Below are 25,689 nucleotides of genomic sequence, written 5' to 3'. Positions count from 1 at the left end.
AAACCCTTTAATGCTGCAACACAATGGGTCTCTGTTAGTAATGCAGCTTTAGATCTTTAGCATGGAAACAGAGAGCGCTTTGTTGCTGCTGCAGACACTCTTTGATTTTATTCTCACATCTTCCCTCATGTGAGAATCATTTTAATCATTGTTTCCATATTAGTGCAGTGGGTGTTTGCCTTTTTTTTTCTTCCCCCAGTCTGATCTAGTTTTTGACTGGAAATTTTGTCAATTTGAGCAGGCAAGCTCACGTTTCAAGTGGTTTTTAGAATATGGCATGTCCTGTCCCTCCGTCTGATACCCCACTATATTTATCACATGATTTTGTCTGGCGTCCCTCCTCCTGACTGACCATCCATCATGAGCCTCGGCGGCTCTGCCTTGATCCAGAAATCATACACAGATCACCTGCGTAGTGAGAGAGGTGGCAGGCAATCCTTCAGTTAAGGCCAACACCCTATCCATCTCTCCTGACGTGTGCAGAAATAGGGAAAGCATACTCAGAAAAAAGATCAGACCACTATCGAATGGGAAATTTATGTTGAAAGATGATTATTAGGTACAGGTTAGTTTTTGTCCTGACCCCTAAATATACACTAGTTCTGTTTCTTACTTCCCAAATATTTGGTTCCACTTACTTGCAGAGGTATCAGAAGTTCACATATTCTTTACTTTTCACATATATTTGTGAAAAAGAGACTCGTAAAGGAAGAAATGATACATTTGGGAAGCCATTAGACTAAAACAATTCTAACTTCAAATGACAAAACAATATCGGATTCACAAATGTGGAACCACATTTATTTTTTGTTGGTATTTAAACTCCAGACATATTCTTATTTGGTCTTTAAACAAGAAAAGCAAAGAAGATTTAAATTGTGCCCCTATGCTCTGTTCATTTATTAAGCTTAAAATGATACCATTAGATGTTTCTGATAGTTTACAACACAATACGTCAATATGTCTTTTGTTGCATGCTGTATACATAAACGGACTGAAGATTAAGTAAATAATGTTCACTAATGATGTGCTTTCAGAGAAAATCACGGTTTTATTCTGCATGATTCATGTCTAACAAAGAGAAGTGTTTAAGTGAGCACAATCTTATCCAAACTTTAAAATGATCTGAACAAGATTTTGGTCAAAATTCTAAATGAGCGTTTGAGGTTCTTTTCCTTCATGACTTTCCTCCTGATGTGTGTGTCTCTGTGTTTGTACAGCTACCAGTTTCTCTCCAGCCTCCCCCAGAAATTGCCACATTAGCTCTAACAGGCTCGGTGACACACAACCTCAAAGTGATTTTATTTTGGCCAATCAGCTGAGTAAATCTTATTGGGGGCCTCTGAAGCGTCTTTTTCTCTCTTTATCGGGAGTGTCAGAGTTCCTCTGCACAGCTTTTTCCCGACCCATTTGGCCCCATTCAGCTCTTGGTTGACAGTCTTTTTAAAAGCCTTCCTCAAGGTTTTCTAGCAAACGGTGAGACCTTGAAGGAGTGCGCCTTCCTTTGAGAGAGTCTGAAATCCCCTTTGCAGATGGACTCACACTTTTCTCCCCATTTTTTTGCTTCTCCTGGTATGTTTGAGGATGTTTGGCGTGGTCAATAGCCTGGGAAGTTTGAGTTTTCACTCCAACAAATAAAACCCTATCCAACGTCCATTTTTTGACTTAGAAAAACCGTGCTATATACTGTATTAATACTAAAAAATAAAGATATATGTCAGATTTGCATAATGCATTCAATGGGGTTTTGAGACTATTTGAAAATATTTGAAAGACGTAAGTAAGCCAAATTAGCAAAATCCTCCTTCTCCAATGCAGATCAGTTTTTATGCCTACAACAAGCAGTTTTCCTGTTATTTAGCATGCATCTTCACCTACAAGCACTGTAGTGAATATGCAAGCAGGCTTTGCTTCCTCTGTCATTTAACCCGAACACTGGGAGTGTCTCTTCGGGCCTGTTTCCATGTGTGCATATAGATTAGCCCAGTATGTATGCTTCTCCCAGCGCTGTGTGACCTCCATAGATGCCCTCTCAAATCCCGGCAAGAGAGCTTCGGGAATGAGAAATTAATTGCCAAACAATGCACAGCTCTCATCCATTACGGATCTCATCATGTCAGATGATATCGAGGCATTACTGGATGTCTGGCTGCGTAAGTTACCGCAACCCCTCCTCACCACAGCCACCGCCACTACCTCTATCCCTCCATTCTCCCACACCACCGCATCCCAGTCGCAATCTCTGATGGATTTGTGGGTCAGTCTCCTCAACAATGAGGACACGTGTGGCATCTTAATGGGATTGTATGACACAAATATGCAGGAATTGACAAGCTCTTGGGCAGGGTGAATCATGCCATAATGAACGTGATGATGCTGTTACTCATTGCTGTACACATTCGCCATCGTAGCCTAAAATTGTTCGGTACGACTGACGATGGTTTGGAAATCAAGTTTGTTTCTCCATTTTTCTCTGCTCCTGTTTCGTCTTGTTTGGGTGACGTGAGTACATGTGATTTGATGTTAATATCAAATGTTTACATTTAGAAAAGACAACTTGTAAAAAAAAAAAAAAATGGACTGCAGTGGTGAAATTGACCAAAATGTACCAGAATTTCACCACTGCAGGACATATTTATTCCACCTAGCATTTCCATACTGTTTTTTCATGCCTATCATGATGACTTTTAGCAACATTGGTCAATATTTCAGTCCATCTTTTAACCAGACATGTCATAGATACTTTTCTTTGAATTAGCTGATGACTGAGAAATGAGCAAATCTGTTTCTCTGGTTTTTCCATCTTCTTTATTTTAAGGCTGTGGCTCACACTAGGATGCATTATCTGATCCATCCATCCCTTATCTATACCGCTTATTCAGCTAGAGCCAATCCCAGCTGTCATTGGGCAACAGGCAAGACACACCCTGCACTGTTCTCCAGTCAATCACAGGGCCAACATGCAGAGACAAACAAACCAGGCACACTCGCTTGTTGATGAATTGCTAACAACATTTAGAGGTAGTCCAGAACAAAGACTTTTCACTTTCCCTTTGCTACATGTACCTAAAAAGAAGTGAAGTCTGAAATCCAACGTGACCTTAAGAGAAGCTGACTGAGTTACAAAGTGGAGGCAGCACCCTAAGATCAAAGAGCCAAATGAAACAAGTATAAGGTTGTAATTTATTTCTGATCCACTCTCAGCCATGAGCATGGATTTGGACTTAGAATACGCTCTAAAAATACATGTCCCAGCACCCAGAAATCCCATTTCACAAGCTATAAACAGGCTGGTAGAAAGTTAATAAGTGACACACAAAGACGGTCCAATATGTTCATCTAGAGTCAGTTCAAGTGCCGGCTGAAAATGTAACCACGCACAAAGGTTCAAATACTAAAATTAGGTAGTAATTGGGTTCAACATTAGGTTGGACGAGCGACTTCTCCGTCTGATGCTCATTTCATTTTTACCCCCGAAAGCCCTTTTCCACCTCTTTTGATCTCGAGTTTGCAGAAGTTTCTCGCTCGCTCTCGGTGAGGGAAATGGCAAGTCATATAAACCGGATTCATTTCATAACAGCAGAGCAGGGTTTTTCTTTTTTTTCTCTCTCCTGGAGCGAAGTAGAGTGGGCTTATCTAATTGTGGGTGCCACGAGCCCTGGGATAGAGAGAGAGAGGCTAATTAGTTAGAAATTAATGCTTTGAAATGCAGCACAAAGCCCTGTGTGTGGTGGAAACAGACTTCATATGTTTGGTTTGGGTGGGAGAAGTTGGTATAATGGAAGCGGAGTGTAAATGATGAGAGGAAGCTGGAGCACCCACAGAAGTTTGCGCCTGTCGTTTATGAATGAAAAGGTCGCCAGCTTAAAAGTAGGAACAATTTAAGCCCCTTGTCTTAAAAATCCTGAATATTGAATAGCTTCATTCGGTTTTGTTCAACGTTTTACTGCTTTTGAAAATGTATTGATTAATTCAATTAATTGAAGTATTCCCATATAAATGTCATTGCATTGAATCATTTTTCAATGTCTAAACCAAGCGACAACCTGCAGTGTAGAAAAACGAAGCAAATGCATCAACGGACAGAAGGTCAATGATGAGTCTGTACAAACTGATGTAAAACTGTCTGTTAAAAAGACAAGACCAGTCTAACACATGGTCAAAGACCCACCCATCTCTCCAGTCTGTTGATTTGATGGTCAAATGTGTCTAATGCTGCACTGAGGTCTAAAAAAAAAAAAAGGAGGACTGCCAAATTGTTTTTATCTACAGTCATTTTGATGTAATTTACTACTTTGAGCAGGGCAGAGTATTTATAAAATATTGTATGAGTTAAATTAACAAGTAGTTGATTAAAAACAAATTTATTTTACATTTTAATTTGAAAGGGTAGATTATAAATTGGCCTGTAGCGCACAGGAGTCTAGATAGTTTTTTCAGTAGAGGTTTCACTATGGAGGTTGTAATAGCTGTGGGGATATTTTATAAAACTTTCAGCAATGTAACATTCAAATCTTCCTGTAAGGTCACACACGGGTCCCTCTAAGCATACCAAAGTCTTGTTCAAATCGTTGGTGTTCTTGAGCCCAGGTTTTTTTTCCCCCTCTCTTTATCCTTTTGGATAGAAAGGGAAAGCTGGCAAAGCAAAACAAAATGTCCTTGTGCTGTCTCCAAGGCGAAAGTGCCGGCAGACTGTGGCTGCTGTGTGCTGCTGGCTTTCCTTTTTTTTTTTTTTTTTGTGCTCGCCTCATGGAAAAGATATACAAGTTTTCTCAAGGACATTTTTTTCTTTCTTTTAACTCCTGATCTCTATCTCTAGCGCGTGTCTTTGCAGCTGTATTTAACATGCAGTGAGTTGAAAAATAATTCAACACCGGGCTCAACAGGATCAACTGGAAGCATTGAATTACATTCTAGCCATGGTTCCATATGACTTTGAATTAACCTCCTGCTGTTATGGCGATTTCCTCAGGCCGTATTTCTCCATAGTGTTATATTACCTCAAACATTAACCAGGCATAAGATAACTTTGTATTATTGTTTATTAATGGCATGGTAAGCTTAGTTCATCTCATTATCTTTCTCAATGAGATAGTGATATTTGACTTGGTATTATCACAACCCTTAAAAGTTAGACAATGTGGCATTGGAGAGATGTGCTACTTGCTGTTACAAGTAGCACATGGTGGCTAATGTTAGCTTCTATTAGCATACCTCAGGAATTGGATATTGTTAGATATCTTAGGGTTGTTTTTGAACAAATGTTTTCTCTCCTTTTGCTACTGATAAACCGAGTACTAGCATTAGCACTAGCACTAGCAGCAGTGTTAGATGCGGTTTGTTACAGATGACACCAGATGAAAAGTGAATGTAAAATTCACTATACATTTCCTGAATCAATCGTGGCATTGTTATCACATGTTTTTATGTGGTTGATCGACATTTCAGGACTTAAGGAGGAAGGTTAAAACCATTTTTGCTGTTCAGATTATTATTATTTTTTTTAAATGGCGGAAAAAAATGTGGCCGCTAAACTTTTGCTGACCCTCAAGATATGAAAAGTATCCAGTGGCAGCAAATATTGCGTCTTTGTGGGACGTGTCGTGTTCACTTTTAACTTGGTTTTGAAAAGCAGAAAGAACCATTTAAAAACTTTTCAAATATTAGTTTAAAGCTGGCAGCCTCAGATCTTTGTCATACAGAAATGTGTAAACATTGGTTATAGGCCAGTGGGATTAAAGCGCAGATGCATGGTGATAGCAACACAGCTGCTATCCAATACAAAACATTGGAAAGCTGGTGTTTGAGAATGCAACAGTGCCATACTGAGGAATGGGAGATACTGCTGAGATACAAATAGCAGAGAAAAACTAAGAATAACAGTGAGTTTCCTACAATGTCCTTTGAAAAAGTGAAGGTTTAGAGTGGCTAATATATTGAAAAGTGCATCTGCTTCATGACTTCAGAATTAATTTAAATTGTTTAGTAAATAGTGCCATTTGAATCTGTCTATAAAATCTCAAAGTAAAGTAAGCCAATGGATGACACTGCTACTGTGACTAATCTGATCTAAAGCTATACATGAAATGATGGCTCTATATGCAATGTCTACCTCTATGACTATGCTTGATGTGTCACGTGCCCCTGTGCAGTTTACCTTCTCATATCAGTCTGCATTTTTTTTTGGTTCCTTAAGCAACACAATTACTCAGCAAAAATCTGCCACAGCCAGAATCACTCCTCTATCTCCCACCCTGACCAGGACAAAAATTCCCTTATCCTAATGCGCCCGTCTGAACATCTTTTAAGCTACTAGCTTATCTTGGCTTGTGCACTGTGACCCCTTCTAACCTTAATATGTGCTGCGAATTTCCATCATCAGATTCCCATGGGGTGCACTAATGGTCTCCTTTACTATAAGCAGTTTAAGCACCAGCAGCTGATTTCAATTATACTTAAATTGACGACTCTTCCTTCTACTTCCTTTTACCTTTATAGTTGGTGGGACCTCTTTGAGTTTATCATCACTTCTGCTCAGATACAGATACATGCATAAGCCATATCATGAATAATATAATAAATAGACTAGTGTCCTTGAAGGTATTTCTTCCTCGTAATAACGTGATCATTGCTGCTGAAGGACATGATGCAGATGAAGGATTCAGCGTGATGCTGCAGTGCAGATTAATGATGATGCCTGACGGTGGTTATAGAATGTAAATGGTGATATCTTGGTGGCTTGCGGAAATGTTAAATACCTATTTGAGTATTCATGTGGTTTTTAAAGGCCTGTTGATGGGTGTTAGTGTCGGATTGTGTTGGTTGATGAGGGTTTGTGTTTGAGTGAGTGGCTGCCAGTGTTTGCATTAATGAGCCCCAGTGTTAAGTCATAAGCTCTATTGATGTTCTCTTAACATTTACTCGGCTGTGCTTTGCTTATTTGTTGTTGTTTAGAGAAATCTGGAATTCTACAGCCTGCTTTACTAGCTATTTGATAGTTAAAAAAACAGGCTCTGTTTGCCTTTAGTTCACATTGCCATTCAATTAGATTTGTGTAATAGTTCCACCTCATTGATAGAGTGCCTCCGCAGGAGTGTCCACAGTACCTGCGGATCTTAAAAAAACAACAAATCCTTTTGTTAGCAAGAGAAAACAAGTACTCAATCAACTTGGAACTCTTGCTGTGGCAGCAACCTATTTAATCAACCCTGGCTGTTGTTGAATGCTGTTAAGCGTTGAATGCATTTGCTGCTGATAGTAGTCTGGTCTGTGTCATTACAGCCCCAAGGCATCTATGCGATTCCCAAACGCTGGCACTAATTTATGCCGGCTGATATTACCGCTTTCAAATTCGCCATTCAGAGAACGCGTCCGATTGCAAATTGAAACTCAGTGAACTGGATTTCAGCAGTGATGTCTGTTATCTAAGCTCTCCCTGAAAGTGTGACGTCCATTACACCTGCCATCCTTAAATTGACCCTCATTAAATTTTGTTTTGCTCCCCCTTTCATTCAGAGATTGGGACCATTTGTCACTTCTGTCATTTTGATTGTATCTCCACATTAGGCGGAAACAACGCCTTCCCAAATTGCTTTTTCGCAAAGGCTCCAGATTGTGTGTGTGTTTATGACAAAGGTTCTCTTTTAAAGACTTCATGACATATTAAGATATCAGTATAGCATTTTAAGCAATCTTTATGCAAAAAGCAATCTAACTGTCCAATAAGAGCATTACAAATGTGCCATAAAACATAGTTTTATATAAATGCCTGTTTTTCCAATTTAATGAAGATAAATCAGGAAGGCCTCTTGTGTCATCTGAACCTCTGTGACATAACCAAGTCACCACATTCATAAAAGCTTGCAGATAAATTAATTGTGGGCCACTGTTTGCCAATCCGCGGCACAGGGGAAGGTTGATTGTATGATTCATTGTGGAGAGTACATGAGGTTTTTATCATTTTGTAGTGTGAAGAACAGGAGTACAGTGCTAGAATTTGGTGCATCTTAATTTGATGTGTGAGTGTTGGTGTGATGATAGGCCTCGTCCCCAACAGCTCAGGTAAACAGCGTCATTAGCAAGAACCTCCTGGAGGGTAACCACAGGGAAGAGTCACATCCAGGAAATAGGTATCCTAGTTTGTCCCGGCTGACCCAGAAATAGCATGTAGCTACAACAACCCTGTTATTGACTGGCAGAGATATGCCCTCATCAACAGCTCTATTTAGACTGCGCAGATGTAAGAGTGTGTATGTGGTGTGAGTGTAATAGCATAGCTAGTAGGGGTCCAATACTAGACACCATGCATGCCCCTGCAAGAACACCTGCCATTTCCAATTGATCCACAGCAAGCTGTCCTCTTTTAAATTGTCACTTCGAAAGGAGAAAAAAAAATAACCAATTCTATGTATTTTCATACCATCCCCTATCACCAAGACATGGTTAAAATGTGGAAAAACATTTTTTTTTAACTTAAATTTCTATATTCCTTCCAGACCTTGAATTTTGCCAAACCATAGTTTCATTGTTGTTCCGTCTTTCTCTTTTACCAGAAACATCCTCCTCCATAATGGTCTACATGGACACAACTACAATGACAACAAGGACCACTACTCGGCCCACCACTGTTACCCTGACAACCACGACAGGCAGGACTACCACTACCAGGATGCCAGCTTCTACAACTGCAATGGCCCCACGGACGACCACCACGGTGGCGAACCCTGTCCAGACAGTGGTGGAGGGTTTGGCTCCAAAAGATGATGATGATGATGATGATGAGGGTGGACCGCCTTCCTCCAAGCTTCCCAACATCAGGGTGGAGTACTGCAACCCCTTGGTGATGATGGACATCTCCTGGCCCAAGACCAAGCCGGGGACGGTAACCAAGATGCCATGTCCACCTGGAACCATAGGTAATGTGAATTTTCTTTACTTAGTCTATGGGATAAACCAGAGTAGATTTAGGAACACACATATTGATAACAAATAGATAATAAAGTATGTCAGAGGGGACAACATTTTTATTCGGTTAGGCATCTTGTTTGGAAAAGTTAGGGGTCCTCACATGTTTGGAGTGCAAGCACATACTGCATGGGGACTATATTGTTGGACACTTCACCTTGCTTTTGGTCTATTGGGGTTTGGAAAAATTGATTTCATTTGGAAGGAAACCCCATATTGGATAAATGGGTGCTCATTTCTATTGGGAAACATTTTGTATGTGGCCAGTCAGACTTTTTGGTGCAGAAAATAGACGATTGGTTCCTTGTGTTTTGCCATTTTTGGCATCAAAGTTGGACCTATTTGAGGTGGTAGCACGCTCCAGTCACACCTGGATTACTCTTGTTTATGTGTAGTCGTTGCAGCTCGACATCTTTAAGGTGACTGTTGGGTCAGTAAAGTATAACAATGTATGACGAGCTGTTTTTCAAAACCTCTCACACTCCCCTGCTTGGACAAAACTTTACTGGTTAAATCTATATGTTGTTTCTTCATCCCGTCACCCTGTGAGGTTGTCAAAACTCTTGTTAGGAGACAGTCAACTGCAAAACTCTGTGCCTTGATGTCGGCCTGTTGGTCGCTGGTGTGTGCTTTTGTTTATGTTTACACTCCTGCAGCACTCGCTCCCTCTTGTCCTCCGTCCTCACTCTATTATTCCTGACTCACTGATGCAAGCATAAAGCTAGCTTAGCATTGCCTCTGTATTGAAACAGTCACTAGAACACAACCACACTCTCTACACACTACACACTTTAGTGTTGAACTCTTTGAAAGAGCCGTTCAGCTTTGTTTCACTTTTTTTTCTCTGCAAATTCTGTACTATCATCAATACTGAGAGAGTTAAGTCAAGTTTGCATTAAGCAATCGATGTTTCGTGCTTTATATTAAAGAGGTTTATCTCTGACTGTAAAAGTATCACAGCGCTGATTTTGCAGCAGCTTGTGTTGTAGTAAGACCCGACCGCAGAGGATAGAGTTTTGCATAAGGAGGGAAGAACTGAAGCTTGAACTTAACCGAAATGTAACCTAGAAACCTTTATTTGTAGCTTTCAGCTGTCAGACAGTGTTGTTGCATTAATAAACCAAATTATTTGTGCTAATTTATTATTACAAACCCAGAAAGAAGAGGAAACCAGAAAAGAGTGTTCTGAAACTTCCTTTTCACCATTTTTTTTTCAGGGCAAGTCACCCTAGATTTGGGAGTGACATCTTACCCTCGATTCTTGCTCGAAGCTGTTCATTTCATCAATCAGCACACACACACACACACACACACACACACACATACATGCATTCAGCCTTCATTAGCGGGCACCACCAGCACCCTTCGAGACCTCACTAACAGCCGTCATATGGCTAGATAAGAGCAACACATACACCCCCCCCCCCCCCCCCCCTCCCCTTCAGTGCTCTCTTCAAAGCCACCGCTCTTCACACGACACCGCCGAGCAGAAACACGGCTGCGTGAGCTTCCTCTGCCACACTTTGAAAGTTCCTCAGGCTCCCCCTTTTCCCCCCTTCCATCTACCTCACTTCACTTGCTGTCATTCTCCCCCCCCCCCTCTCCCCCCCTCAATCCCTCTCTTTCATGCCCCCTTCTCCTGCCTCTCAATATAGACGGAAATGCAGAGTCCCTTATCTTATAAACCCATCAAACATAAGGCTGTCCAAGGTGGACCGGGGAAGGAAATTATATGTCAATCAAAATTTATATCTGTTAATGCTGGTCGTCTCACCCTCGCACACACACACACTCATACACTCACACACCCTCAATCTGAGTACAAGCAAGGGCGATTTAATGTCAGCATGTAGCCCTGCTGATGTCAGCGGGGAGAATATAGACGCCAGTTTATTTGAGGTACGCTGAAGAACAAGTCAAAGACGTATGTTTTGAAATACAGTACGTCCATTGGAGTCATTTTCAAATGAAACATGCCAACAAAAACTATGGGCTGATCCTGTATGTCCCCAGAATAAATACATTGAATGTGTTAATTAAAATTCATATAATTAGACTCAGCAGGCGACTGTCACACTGTTTAATTTGACCCAATGTGTGGAGGCTTATTCGTACAAAAACCCACATGGAGCATTAAAAAGTCTGTCATTCCCACAACCACATCTCAGACAGCGGAGACACTTTTCTCGAAACCAGCTTAATTGACCTTTCCTGATGAATTCAGCTATGGCCGACTTAATTGGCACCTATTTTGGAGCTTTTTTTTCTTTCTCATGCCAGAGTTGAACTGTCACACACACATGCCGACACTGTCTGACTTTTAATGATCAAATACAGACGCTGTCTGGGCGAGCTTGGCTGGCCTCAAATAGAAATAACTTTATTCCAGTCACTAAGAGATAAAACCATCCAATTACATTTTTCTACATCCATTAATTTAATCACTTAAGAATTGTGCTTCTTTGGATGGATTATTATTTTTTTCTTGGCCAAGTTTTGGGGATTTGGCAACAGTTGAGATTACCTTGAAATCGGTGTGCAGTCCATCAGTTTGTAATGAGGAAAAGGGGTCAGAGGAGTGAGAAAACATGTGCGAGTGGGCTTGTCCCCGGAGAGATTTAGATGTGGTGTTGTAGCTGTTCTTAACGGCCGTGGCTTCAAGAAAACATTATTTTTGGGTTCAGTTAAGATATGATAGAGAATATGAGAATTTCTAGCCAACTTCATGCTTGATTAGCATTCGCTAGACCTCATCTTTGCCAGGAAGCGGTTGACTGTTGGTACTAGCTGTTGGTCTCTGAAGGTCTCCCCAAATATGTTGTTTAACCTTGATATGAGGCCCAATTTCCCTCCATATTCTTTTGACTTTCTATTCAGTTGCCGTTTCATTGTGAAGCGGAGAGATGATAACAAGTGTCAGGAGAAAACATTTATTTGACTTAAGCAGTACAATATTAGGACGACATTCCCTGCCGTGTAGATATGGGGAATAGGCTTCGCTCTTACCACCAAGGAGCTACATAAACTTATATACAGTCTATTTATTTTTCTCACTCAGTCATTTTTTGTCTTCTCTCTCCTAAGGCGTCGCTTCATACATGTGCGTCGGTCCAGAGGGATACTGGGACCCCCAAGGACCTGACTTCAGCAACTGCACCTCCCCATGGGTCAACCTCATCAGCCAGAAGGTACCGAAATGCACGATGAAAAAAAAACAAAAAACCTCACGGTTACATCCCAGTTGGTTTTGCTTTGACGGGTGCTTTTTTTTTATTTGCTTTTTCCGATAAGAAATCCGTGCAAATTCTCTTTTACAAAAACAGCAATTAGAAAAAAGGCTTAAAGATGGCCTGAAGGTTTTGGCACTGACTTTAAATGTTATTTTTGATGTGTTCATTTGTTGTTCTAAACACCAGTGTGAACTATTGGCCTGCTCTAAGTAACATTTGCCACAGCACACAATGCAAACCAAGGGTGTTTATATTTCCCATTGACTCGGAGGCTTTTAGTTTTCATGCGTTTTCTCTTTTTTTTTTTCATAGTCTCATTTGAACTGTTCAATTAATGTAATAGATGAGCTGGAGGGTTTACTCAATTTAAGTGTTACGCTTGTGTTTGTTTGTGTGTGTGTGGGCTTGGTGTGGGAGGTTCAATGGGGGCAGAGTGAAAACCAATACCAAACCACCAAAGACTAATGGACGGCTTTGTGTAACAGCTCATCCAGACCGCTGTCTGTCTTTTTAGATATGATACAGCAGCTATTTGCATCCCAGTCTCCTCAAGCAGGAGCCCATTTGTGTGGCTAAAGTTATTATGCAAAGCCTCCATTCAAAGCTTCCTAGGTCAGAATCTGCTGTGGAATCAAATCAGAAGAGGAGACGGTAACTGCAAGTGAGGATCAGGGTTCTGGATTATGAATTGCCGGCAATGTAGAAAATGTTCTCCCTTAAACTCAGAGGACCCTGAGGCGTGCATGTTATAATGCTTATGATCTACTCAGCGGCGTCGAGCTCGGCCCATTAAACAAACGGCGGTTTGCAGATATGGATGGAGAATGGCAGCTCAGCAACAAAATAGAAGGGAGAGAAATGATCAGGTGCAGTGAAGCTCATGTACAGGCTGCTGTTTTGAAATTAACTAAAGGGTCTACTGTTAACCTGTCTAACATAAAACGGCAACATTGGTTCTGTAATGTAGAGTATTTCATGTTTACATATACAGGAACGTGGAATATGCAAGTCAAACAAGTATTGGAGGCTGGAAGGCTTTAATGAAGATCAACGTGTCAGAGAATCTGCCACTTTGTGATTTTATATCCAGAGCGTGCATATCCTGTATATGTGAAGCTGCTCATTACCAGATAGTTCTGTATACAAAATGAGAAAGGAAGACGTGGAGAATCAAAACGAGAACGAGGTGACATTACCGTAGAGCTGCTTAAGCTGCGTCGTCAGCTCCTCTCATTAAGAGACAAGAGCAGGGCTGAGAAAATGAGCAAAACAAATTCCAAACACACGTTCCCCTGCTCAACGTTCTATGAAGACTGATTTAGGCCAGATAATTGGCTTTACTAATAAACTTACAGGAGCCGGGATGAGCATGTGCGGGATTTAGTAGGTGTTTTGGGGTTCATCTTTCATCTACTGGTTAAACCTTAAATGTAGCTGACCTAAGAACTGTAATATCAGACCAAAGAGGCTCAATGCTTTTCATCAAGTTGGCTGCACAGCTTAGTTATTCACTGTTTATCATTATGGGTAGACAACTTCTGCAAATATTTTTGTGTCAAATGTGTACACATATGTATGGATGCACCGTGTTTAAAAGCCAATATATATATTTTATATAGACGCATGGATGTTGGATGCAGCACGTTTATTCAAATGTCTGGCAATTAGAGACTTAGAAGTGGGACACAGTTGACATCAAGGGGCAGCTCTTCACTCTAATAGATGGAGAGAGCTGGCTTGAGATTGAAACTACAAAAGACGTAATGTAAATGGACCTTTCAGGGTTTGCGGTGAGACTCATTAGCCCAAAAAAAAAAAAAAAAACAGAAGCCTCAGAAGCTCAAACGCAAGATGTTAAGAAGTTTTTTCCGGATGGCAGAAAAGACAAGGTCATCTTTGATTGCTGTTGAAAACAAAACTTTCAGCCATTACACTATTGTGGTCCACGCGATTCACCATTGCTTAATCAGTGTTTCAGTGGCAGTTTTAAAAGAAGACCTTTTTTTTAATCAACATTTTCATCATGGTTCGACAATGAGGCAGCTCATCTCAAGTCCCACATGAAGGGAAACAAATCACTCGCATTTAATGAGTCTACTTGGCTCACAAAAAAACAAGCTGACATGTTTTGCTGTAAAAGGCCGTTTACAAAATGACGATGGACATGATGTCCCGCTCCAAGACGTTCTTAGGTCAACCCGTTTGGTCTTCATGATGCATTAACTGCAGTGGTTCAGGTACCTGACGCTGCTACTTCTGTCTTTTTGTTCTCTCATCTTTTGCAGTTTATGATGATGTGAAACTGTCCATCCATCGTTTAAATAATATAAAGTTATAATTGTTCAACTTTAGATATAGAGGAGGATGAGAAAACAAGTTATTACATTTGTTGTCGGTTGATTTCATGAACCAAAACGGTTAACGCTGTCAGCTATAGGGAGATAGCTTAAAAAGCTAATTTTAGCTAAATTAATTCTATAAAATATGAATTTACTCTGTGGTTTTTTTAACGTCTCCTGTTGACTCATTCTCAAATTTAAAAGCCTCTTGCTTGAATGTCTCTTCACATTGCATCATGCCTTAAGGATAAGCGAACACGTTTGAGATCACATTTTTACACCCTGACCACTTTATGATCCCGGCAGAAGACATCTGTCTCCTTCTCAAATCCACTTTCAACAGAATGTCTTCAAATCAAACTCACAAGAGAAAAAGGTTTCTAGAATTGCAAATAACCAGCTGATATCCCACGTACTGATGATGCAAGCTAAACATGTTCTTATCTTAAATCAGGAAACAACAACAGACTATACACTCACATATATATATATATATAAGCATTGCTGTACTTATCAACCAATCTAACGCCACAAAAACTTTACAAGCTTTCAAACGTCAGAAAAACAAACAGGATCTGTCCTCTGTGTACAACATATATAGACTTTATGGTACAGCCTCCCCCGAGCTGCAGGGCTTCCCGTTAGTTTCATAAAGGTGTAAAGCTATCTGGGGAAATCCCCTCTGTAGTTGATTTCATAATTGCTTCCGGATATAATATTGGCCCCAGTGCACACTCAGTTGAGCCACAGCTCAACAACACAAAATATGTGTGCAAAAAAAAAAGCAGTTTAAGAGACAATATAAAGGCTTAACAGCATTCATTGTGAGGGGCTAGACATTTTTTTATGGTCATTTTGTTATATATATATATATATATAACCTCAATAGTTGAGGTTAATAACTTCATTTGCCTGCAAACAAAGATGAGAAGGTTCTGTTTTGATTTTGTTGGGAAATATATCGGCCAGTTCAGATTTTTTAAAAGTTTTTTTTAAAACCTAAATGTTCTTTGTTTTCGCCCTTTCTCTTTCCCAGCTCAAAGCCGGAGAGACAGCCGCCGTCATTGCCAGAGAGTTGGCGGAGCAAACTAAGCGTAACCTTCAGGCAGGGGACATCACGTTCACGGTGAAAGCCATGGTTCAGCTGGTGGATCTCCTCGACGTGCAGCTGAGGAACCTCACGCCGGGCGGCAAAGACAGCGCCGCGCGGAGCCTCAACAAGGTACAGCAAAAAAACTGCAACCTCAAAAAGAAAAAAAGAAAAAAAAATGATGAAAACTGCCCTTTATTCACTTCTGCTTTGCTTTAAAATGAAAATCCAGACAAACTGACAGTCCAGATAAACATGACCTGCAGGAGTAGTGACCTATGCTCCCGCTTGTCTGCACTGTTCAAATCAGCCGTGGACTTTTTAGGAGACTAGAAATGAAGGAAGTTTTAAGGGAGCAATTTGACTCAGAAGTGTCCATTTTAAGACAAAAACTTTGTTCAAGCTTCTTAACCTTTCTAAATTCCCCAAATAGGAGGCCCACTTTCTCGAGAACTTAACTTTAGTCAAAAGCTGAACAGTAGGTATTCTTTTAATGATCTGCCATTTGGCCCTGTGCTGTCAGATAAAATAATATCTATGATTTTCCGACGGGGGCCGATGAACTCAAAAACATACCAATTTCAGTGGACGCTCAAGCACGTCTCTACCTCCAGGATCATGTTTTATGCTATCAGTTTCACTTTGATTTGTTCAAAAAGATGTTATCAATATAGCAGGCTTGTCAAAAGGACAAAATTTGCACCATTTGATTTCCACTAATGGGACAGGCTAAGATTTCAGCTGGTGGGATCCGAGCTGTGGGAGTGCACAGTTTCTCATTTTAGCTGAACCTGAAGCTAATGCATTTATTTCCCAATCCACCGCGGTGAGCGACGCGGGGCACTCAGGCGGAGCGAGCTAAAATAATAATTTCTGTGTGCTGAGCAGCCAACAGAAAAGCAAACATCAGTGAAATCCAAAATGTCGCTCGTTAATTTGCTGGAGCGGCTTCACTTGTCGAGGAATACGAACACCTGTTCCCAGATAGCTTTTTTTTTTTTTTCCCCGAGACGGATTTTTATTTCATTGCCCGCAACAGACACAGATGTCCCCATTGAGATTTTAGTGCCAGTTTCCTCCAATGGAGAGGGGAGGCAGTAAAGATGGCCAAAGGGCCTCAGAAGGGAACGCTATGAGTAAATTCACATTGAGGAGCAACTAGAGTTTATAACGCCTCTTGAAAAGAAGGCTTCTCGTAAAAGAACAGCATTCAAGTAAGGGGACACTGCTGCCGTAGAGATAACTGTTGTAGTCTTAAGTTTCTCTTGTAAAGAAGGGGAAATGGGGTAAAAACATCTGGACGGAGGGAATGAAAAAGCCTTTTAAAACGTGGATAATTTCTTTAAGAGGTCAGAGGCTTACCTATGATAGAATCCTCTGTCTTATATAAAAACCATTGTTCTTGTCTATACGAAAAAAAAAGGGCCTCACAGCTTTGTCAATAACAACTCGAATCGGCAGAATGTTGCATTCCTTCTCTCACAGCGGTTGATGTTTGAGCTCAGTCAATTTGACACAATCTTCAAAGGGGCTGATGAGAGTATTGAAGATCATTCTTCTGATAGTGAAGCTCAATGCCCTCAGCCGGCAGACAATGAGAGGATCGAGTTGGCAGAGCGGCGACGTCAGTGTCATATTTATGATCAAGAGGGTTTGTCGGCTAACTTTACAGACGGGACACGTCCAGAAGATCAGGCTGTGCCGTCAAGCAAGTGGCTCTGGCAATCATCTGCATGGGATTTAACATACAAGCCCTATTTCTACCAAGGGTCAGGACACTGAAATTTAAAAGAGATTTGCAAAGCATGGAAACACACTTAGGGACACTACGGATGGTTAATATTACTAGAGTACTCGAGCACTTGTTGAATAAACGCTTACCTACTCTCAGCATTCCAATGCTGTTGTTGTTATAACAAGAGGGTTTTATGAGCTAGCTGTTAGCTCTGTTCGCTATCAGAATTCAATTAGAAATGTTCCCTTTCCTTGCAGTGCTCACAGTATTTCTTTGAGCCTTTCATTTAGCAGGTATGCTAAATTTCTGTTAACGCTAACTCAACTTAAATGTAGGCACAGGCTCAAAGAGTGAATAGCTGTCCTTAGTTCTCACATGAATATCTCCAATGAAAAAGATAAAATGATCACCTTGAACTACCATTACAGTGTCACAGTTTTAGTCTCTTTTGTATTGTCTTATTGTGAACTTGAGCGTCTCTGCGGTTTTCCCATGATAGAGTATAATTAACATTACCTTTCATTTTGTTAAGCGAGTGTCTTGTTTTGTCTTTATTCTGTCAAATCTTTACATCAAACAGAAATGTACTTCAAGTGGAGCCGTTGTGAGTTGTTGACCTTCCTCTAACTCTTGCATTCTCTTTGGGTTGCAGCTACAGAAAAGAGAGCGCTCTTGCCGGTTTTATGTTCAGGTATTTGGATCAAATTTTCCCCCACTCTTTCAATTCCACCCTTTTTTCTTTCTTTTTTTGCAGCGACTTTGCTGTCATTTTCATTTCAAACAAACCATGTGAAGTTTGACCTTTTGACCTGCAAAGAACTAGAAAAGAGTTGAATCACAGAGATGTAGTTTTTAAAGTGAGTCTACTTATTCATTTCTTAACATTTTTAAAAATAAATCAAAGGGTCAAATTTCACAAGTTTCACATCATAACTGTTGCATCCACATTAATATGATCAGCGTGGTAGTCCCTAAATGTTTGAGTCATGTTTCATCATTCTCCCTGCATGAACACTGTATTTTGTAATATTCTTCCCTCTTTCTCTAATGTGCTGAGCATGAGGATATACATCTCTGAACTTTAAAATGCCTAACATCTGGGTGGATTTCCCAGATTTCTCAATCATTTTAAATATTCCCTCAAACCACCCCATCAGCACTACTTTTCAGCGAGCATAAGTGGACAGCATCAGTCAAAAAAAAGAAGCCCTCAGGCGTGTTAAGCACTCCTACTTTTCTCAGCAAATACTTAAGGGCCAAAAGAAGTGACCTCATTATACCAGCAAGTCAACTAAGTCAGCCAAAGTCATTGCATGTTATAACTCTCCCTGATGCATAATACATATGTGTCCCAATTTAAAGAGGGGGGGGGGGGGGGTCTCCATCGCTTCAGTCAGCTATTTTTCGGGCCACTGGCTGATTTTGTCAGCCCTCGGGTGACATTTGAGCTGTCATCAGAATCATTTCTGCCTTGACAAGAGAAACGTGGAAGAAGTTGACATCCCCGTCTTCCATACGGATGACTCCAGTAAAGCTGCACATTAGAGACAGATGTTGTTTTGTGTGTACGCTCTGTGGCGCTTCATGTTAGGCAACACATATTCTGTCTGATTCCTCTGAGGCAGCGTCAGCAGGCACTTAACTATGTATAGTTATGTGATTGTGCAAATGACTTCCAAGTGGTGTGCGTGTTTGTGTCTGCTGAGAGTCGGCTCATATTTGCAGATGGGTTTTTTTTTTTTTAAATGTGAGATGCCTGAAGGAAGGCCAGAGGCTGGAAGAAAACACATCATACATCCGATAGACTTCCATTGTTGACCGATGATGTCATAGAATCTCACTAGCCCACATGTATATCACTGTTTTCAACCTTATTCATTGTTCTGAGAACTACAAGTCCCAGATTTGAAGAAAAGCTGTTTACTTTAAGAAAGTAAAACATGTCTTTGGTTAGGAATCAGAACCAAAGTGTGTTCAATAAAAGGTTATGTTTAACCAAGACTACAGTCTTACTAGCAGTGCTTTGAGTTAAATAAAGGGTAAACATTTTCCTCTGATTTCAGGCCAAAGGTGGGACGTTCAGGTGCCGTCAAAATATTCTGCTGTGTTCCAGGTTGCAAGTCGTAATAAAGTTGGACAGCTCATGAATCTCTGTCAATTCGCTCATTATTAATTGACTTGCAACCGAAATAAAAGACAATGAACAGGAGGGTAAAACTCAAGGTGAAACAACCCTTGAGATACTGTTACACAACAGCTAATGACATCATTCAACCACTTCCTGGCTTCATTTAGTGATTTAAAGTGTCACATGTTAAAATAACAAAACCAATGAAAATAATAATCATTAAACAGAAGTCACAAACTTTATTCTCTTGTGTAGTGTAACGCTATCAATTGGTCATGTTAGCGAGCTAGTTACTGAGGGCTAACTTCAGCTGTTGTCTAATGGTTTGTCCAGGTGTCCTTTTTGGATTTTTTACTATCCATTGTCGTCTCAATCACCTTAGGATTGGTGAAATCTTAACAACTTGTCAGATTTATCACATTTCAGTATGACAACTCACGCTTGGTTTGAAAGGTTCACTGCATTGCTGGTGTGCCGCAGTGCAGCTCCAGTTGCCTGTCTGAGCTAGCTTCCAGCCGTCACTCTCTTTATACTGCTTGCAACCTTGAACACAGAAGTCTGACGAGATCCTTTTGACAGCAGAATCGAAGCATCCTATCCCTAAGTGTAGCATATGGTGTATAACTTGCTCACCATTTAAAGTTTAGTTTTGGTAGATCCTAACAAATGTTTTTTTGGGGGTTTTTTTTATGCTAGGGTCAGCAATTTGTTTGAGAAACTTTTTTTTGGCATATTTCTTGCAACGAGCCACAATTCTCAAGAGCTAAATGAAGTCAACTTTTTTGCAGAAGAATGATGGAGTATGGTCATCTCCAGTGCGTTCTTTAAACTTGTTCACGCCCGTGTGTTAGAGAGTGGCCATGACATATTTTTGCGGTACGATACTTCTAAAAGCTTACTCTTGCAAGTTCCCCCCCCCCCCAAAAGATGCTTACCCCAGCTTTTAAACTAAACAACACATTAGAGCTCTGCGTGACAGGAACGTCATTAATATTTTAAAGAAAGATGTCGAAGTACGAGAAGATTTGGATTATTCAACAGATGTTAAGACTTTGCTGTATCACAATTAATCATAAAAATAACAAACAGATTGTCAACCCTTACAGTTATGGATTTCATTCTGTCATAAAGAACTGCACAAATATCCCTGTGTTATAGATGAAACTGAGGGATTTATGGACAGATATAGACAGTTTTAGAGTACAAATAAAGAAGAAGTGAAGTAAAAAAATGTTGTTTGTGTCTATGCCAACACTCTGCAGGGTCCATATTTCCAGATTTCAGCATGCACTCTGAGGGTGTCTTGTACTCCAAACATGACTGTACACAATACTCAGCCATGCATCTCCTCTCCTGCTCCATCCCCTCGCTTATTTGAGGAGCGCAAACAACACTGAAGAGCTTTCACTTGACGAAGCAGAATAATGGAGAAACATCTGTGGCCTTAGGTAAACACAGGCATTGACTGCACGTGCCGCACAGCCTTTGAGGGACTTTCATTGATTAGGGAAATTTGGGCAGTGTTTTTCTCCAACAGGGCCCTGGTGGTCGACATAAGTGGGATTAGCAGAGGAATACAAAGCTAATATGAGGCGCACCTGCCTCTGCTGTCCCTGTGCACGCTGCTGAAAACAGACAGTACTCTGGGAAATTGTGTGCGTGCAGGTGTGCGAGGAGGACATAATGTACACGGCTTGAGTTTGGTTTCTTAATGAAATGAGGAGGGATTTTTATCAGGTTTAAGTGGTAAACTAACACTTGAATTTGCCTGCAAGGGAGGTCTTAATGTTGTTAGCATGATCAGCGAGTTTTAACACGAGGAACTTAATTTGTGGTGGCATTTACATGAAGTATGTCCCTCCTGTGCTGATTCTACGCAGATGAAACAATAATTTACAATGGTTTCTTTTGAAACTTCCTGGTTTTTTTTTGTTCTCATAATCACCCGTACTGCCAAGTGTCATATCAAATTTAATCCCAGCAAAATTGGGAGTTAGCCTTGATAGTGCTACAAAACGTGTAATGATCCACTCCCTATGTTCTCCATTGCCCCTGCAGGGATGGGTCTTTGTTGTTTGCCTTTGGATTTGGAGCACATGTGATAAAAATAGAAGCCTACCTCCTATGCCTTTTGGTCAATTTAATAGCAGCTTTTTCATATGGAACAGAAAATATGGTCGCCAATTATTGTGATTATGTTCTTTTGTTGTTGGAAATGCTTTGTCCTGCGGCATTTTAGTCTAAAAGTAAGTCAGAGAAGTGGCATTTGCAGTAAATCCAGACATGAATAAAGCCATTTCAACACATCAAATGATATCTCGTGCCTAAGTAGGGGCCGTGGAGTGTGAATATGCAGCACACAGGGAGGATTTTGCGCTCCGACCCCTCATTAAAACGACACCTTAGACAGCGAGGATGACTAGGGGGAGTGTCGCAGCGCAGGATGACCTTAGAGCAGGCAGAACGCAGGGAGGCTCCTCGTTCGGGGATGTAATGAGATGATAAAAATTTCTCTGGTAGTCAATTTGTTGGAGGATGAAGATAACCAGATGCTTATAAACAGGGACCGCCTCAAGTGGCCTGAAGTGCAGCGCTTTGCCTGAACAAAGGTGTGGAGAGAATGTGGAAGAATCTGGATTCATTTACGGGAATTTACCGTTGTGTCGTTAACATTAGCTTCATGTTATATGGGATATAACACATTAGATCCGTCTCACTGATCTAGATCAACAGTAAAAACAGAAAATGATATTATAAACGAATGTTACTTGTCTCTGATATCAGAGTATTTCAAATGGAAATCTGCCTGTCTCTGCAGTCAAGGGAAATAAAGGGATGTTTTGGAATTGTACAATAGTAAGGTTAAACTAAAGACAGAAATAAACACACACAGGTAATCCCTGCCTGACTACAGAGTTTTATAAAATATTTAAGTGGAAGTTTGCAGAGATTGTCAGAGAAGACGGGTGATGATTTTTAAAAGCAGGTGAAATGAAACTCAGTGAGTGAAAAACAGAAATGTTGCAAGAGCGTCACCTGTGCAAAGAGTCCTTTTATAGAGACAGAGGAGGACAGCGAGATCAAGATATCCCACCATCTTTGTCGTCGTCCTCCCCTCCCCGCCTCTTGTGTTTTTTTTTTTTTTGTGATCATCCTTAATGTCAGTGCAAGAAAAACAAGCGAGGAGGAACCAACTTGTGAGCAGGAAAGGGAGGACCGGGGAGAATTGCACACCAGAGAGGGACGAGAGGGAGATCAGCCTCAGCCAGAATCAATTTCCCAGACCCAGAGTTCATTTCATCAATCAGCACACAGATAGAAGCGCACACACACACACACCACGGGTTAGCTTGGACTCCTGCCAAAAGCATGCTAATGTCCACGTCTCCCTTCCTTCCTCCTGTATTGGTTTAAATGGCCTGTGCACTGCAGCTTTTCACACCCGGTCATCATCCTTGTTCCTGGTGGAACATTCCAGAAGTGAGTCCTGTTAATGATTAGCATTTCCCCATGTGCCAGAGAGTAGAATGTCTTTTTTATATATATATATATATATATATATATATATATGCCCGTTTACTTTTTAAGTGCAAGGAAATAAAAGAGCTGAAAAAATGAATGGGATTTTGCAGCAGTGGAGTGAGCTGCTACATTTGACAGATGGAGTGGCAGTGCGCTAATAGCAGTAAAATAGCAGATCGACTCGACTGCACAGACTATGATGATGGTCCTGGTGTGCTGCTGTGCTTGGGTGCCCCCCCCCCCCCCCCGACTCCCCACCTCTCCTTCCTCCTCGCTCTGCTTTCACCACAAAGTCTGGAAACGATGCTTTCCTCCGTGCACTGATCCCATACATTTTTGCAGAACGAGCCCAAGCGTTTTTTTCAAAATGCAATTATCCTGCTCTGTGCATGAAAAACATAGAGATACAAGATTCTCCATATGGGGACGGATTACATGGCAGGAACACGAACAGGCACGGTTCTGCATGATGCAGAGGAAAGGAATGGAAGTCTGGTTTATGTAAAAACATCAGCCTCTCTAAATGAATTATAAACTTAACTAAAGTTATTATTTATCCATTAACAACCAGCCACCCATGCATTATCCACTTGCTATCCATAACCTTATCATCATTACCTTGTTATCTTAATGGAATTGTTGGATGAACAACATGACTCAAAAAATGCACTGCCTGTTGCCAAGAATTATTTTTTTTTTGTATTCAACAGGCTGGCGTAAGAAGTTAATTATATTGATTTAGATAATTACAGAGTGTCAGGCCGGCTGTTTCCTCATGTTTCCAGCCCCAATGCTAAGCTAAAACAACCTAGCCTAGTTTTACTCATACAGAAACGAGAGTACAGTATCAGTCTTTTCATCTGTTTATCAGCAAGAGGAAAATTTACCCCAAAGTCAAACAATTACCTAACTTCAGTGGAAACTTCAGCTATCAGGAGCCAAGTGTGCAGTAAAAAATTCACTGGGGAACTAAACTAAAGCACTGTCAACATGAGCTGTCATGTGTGTTTATAGTCTCTCGATATATTCCAGACTTCACCTGCTCCAGCACTTACATTAAAGAGCTTTTTGGATGTGTATGTGTCCACTTGGATTAAACTAAACCCATCCATTAACCTTCAGGATCTCATAAAATGGCTTTTAGATGCCTTTTCTGTCTTTTGGTTTGATGTCTTTTTCCATTAAATCGTGGGTTGGATGGGATTTTACATGGGGAGGGATTTTATTAAAGACCTCAAACATCGCCCAGGACACGGGCCGTCACTTTCTACATGGGGAAAAAAGAAAGAGATGAGTGACATGTTTTTCTCCAGAATGACAGGTCACGCTTCATGTGACAGCACCAGTGATATTTTTTTTTTTTTGGGAATGATGTTGCCCAAATGCTCGCCTTTCAATTGCTTCCTAGTGTAGACAAGACGAGAGACAAAAATATACCTGCAGGTTTCGTTTCGTAGGAGGGGTTGGCGGGACCAATGCAAAAATCAATTATGGCATTTTTTTGGATGGACTTTTTACATCCACCCTTGGCTGCAAAATCTGTCAGTAGACATATTCTGACACAGAATAGGAAGGGGATTTAGCAGGGTTTGATATGCACAAACATGTAAATAAACAGATTTGACATGATTTTGGCAAGGACGCCATTGCTGAAAATTGAAAACTAATATCTTAAAATAACCTTTTCTTTTAGAAGTATTGTGCTGTGCTAATCTAAAGTGCTGCTAGATTAAGTTTCTTATTCTTCCTGCTGACATTATTAGCTTAGCATTGCATACCATCTAAACAAAGCTGTGGAAAATGTATAGCTGGCTTTGTCTACATGATTCTACCTTTACCATTAAAGCTCGCCTGTTAACAAGTCCTGAATTGCTTGTTTAATCTGTGGCAAAATAAATTGCGCTAAACCAAGCTAACCAACTGCTAGCTGTAGCTTCCAAACGCCCCTTCTGACACAGGTTGGGTGAGATTTGTCATGTCTTACATCCTGCCACAGAGCGAGCGATATCATTTCTACAAATATGACTGTTCCTTCCGATGTTTGAACGTTTAAATCAAATTTGTACACAGAGGAATACATTTAAACTGGAGGTAGCAAAACAGCAATGCTATTTTGAAGTGTGGCATTTTTAAATTGTTTCACTTTTCAAAATAAGTTAATAACAGTCTTGGAAGCACTTTACTGGACAAAGGAATTAAAGGTTATTCAACTGGATGTTGAGTTTTTTGTTTTGTTTTGTCGCTCGTTGAATTTGTCACTTAATTTAGTCTAAAAAACAACAACGTTAGTTTAGGTCCCATATGCTCAAGTTCAGGACTTGTCTACACTTTTTTCATCATATTATTATTGTCTGGTTTGAAAGTAAGTAAGTTTGTCGAGCATTATGCATTTTTGTATAACAAAATGATGCACCATGAGTGAAAGTCAGCTTTATTGCTGTTATTCTAAAGACTTAAAAGCCTTAAGGGCCAGTGAGAAAACTAATCTATATTCATATATTAATTCCAATGCATAACTCTTCACCATGCCCTCTGTTATTTTATTCAACTTGTTTATTAATAATCCATTCTGTGTATCCTCCTTATAAGTTTATGACCCATGCCGCTGCTTTGCCTCCACCTTGTTCTTGTCTCCCCTGCATGCGGAAAAAAAAGCTGCAAATCCATCAATCCTTTCCCTG

General features: G+C 40.5%; 1 protein-coding gene across 1 annotated transcript in view; it reads left to right on the top strand.

Moving 5' to 3' along the window:
• The window catches only part of LOC132958274 (adhesion G protein-coupled receptor L3-like), a 220,426-nt gene that overhangs the window by 141,271 nt on the left and 53,466 nt on the right, over window positions 1-25,689 (top strand). Inside the window, exons 8-11 of the mRNA XM_061031001.1 lie at window positions 8,553-8,915; window positions 12,049-12,152; window positions 15,570-15,755; window positions 18,011-18,049. Of these exons, the coding sequence (XP_060886984.1) occupies window positions 8,553-8,915; window positions 12,049-12,152; window positions 15,570-15,755; window positions 18,011-18,049 (692 nt within the window). The remainder of the gene's footprint in view (window positions 1-8,552; window positions 8,916-12,048; window positions 12,153-15,569; window positions 15,756-18,010; window positions 18,050-25,689) is intronic.

The sequence above is a fragment of the Labrus mixtus genome, chromosome 23 (genome assembly GCF_963584025.1).
Source record: "Labrus mixtus chromosome 23, fLabMix1.1, whole genome shotgun sequence".
NCBI lineage: Eukaryota > Metazoa > Chordata > Actinopteri > Labriformes > Labridae > Labrus > Labrus mixtus.
This window is presented reverse-complemented; position numbering and strand designations above follow the sequence as displayed.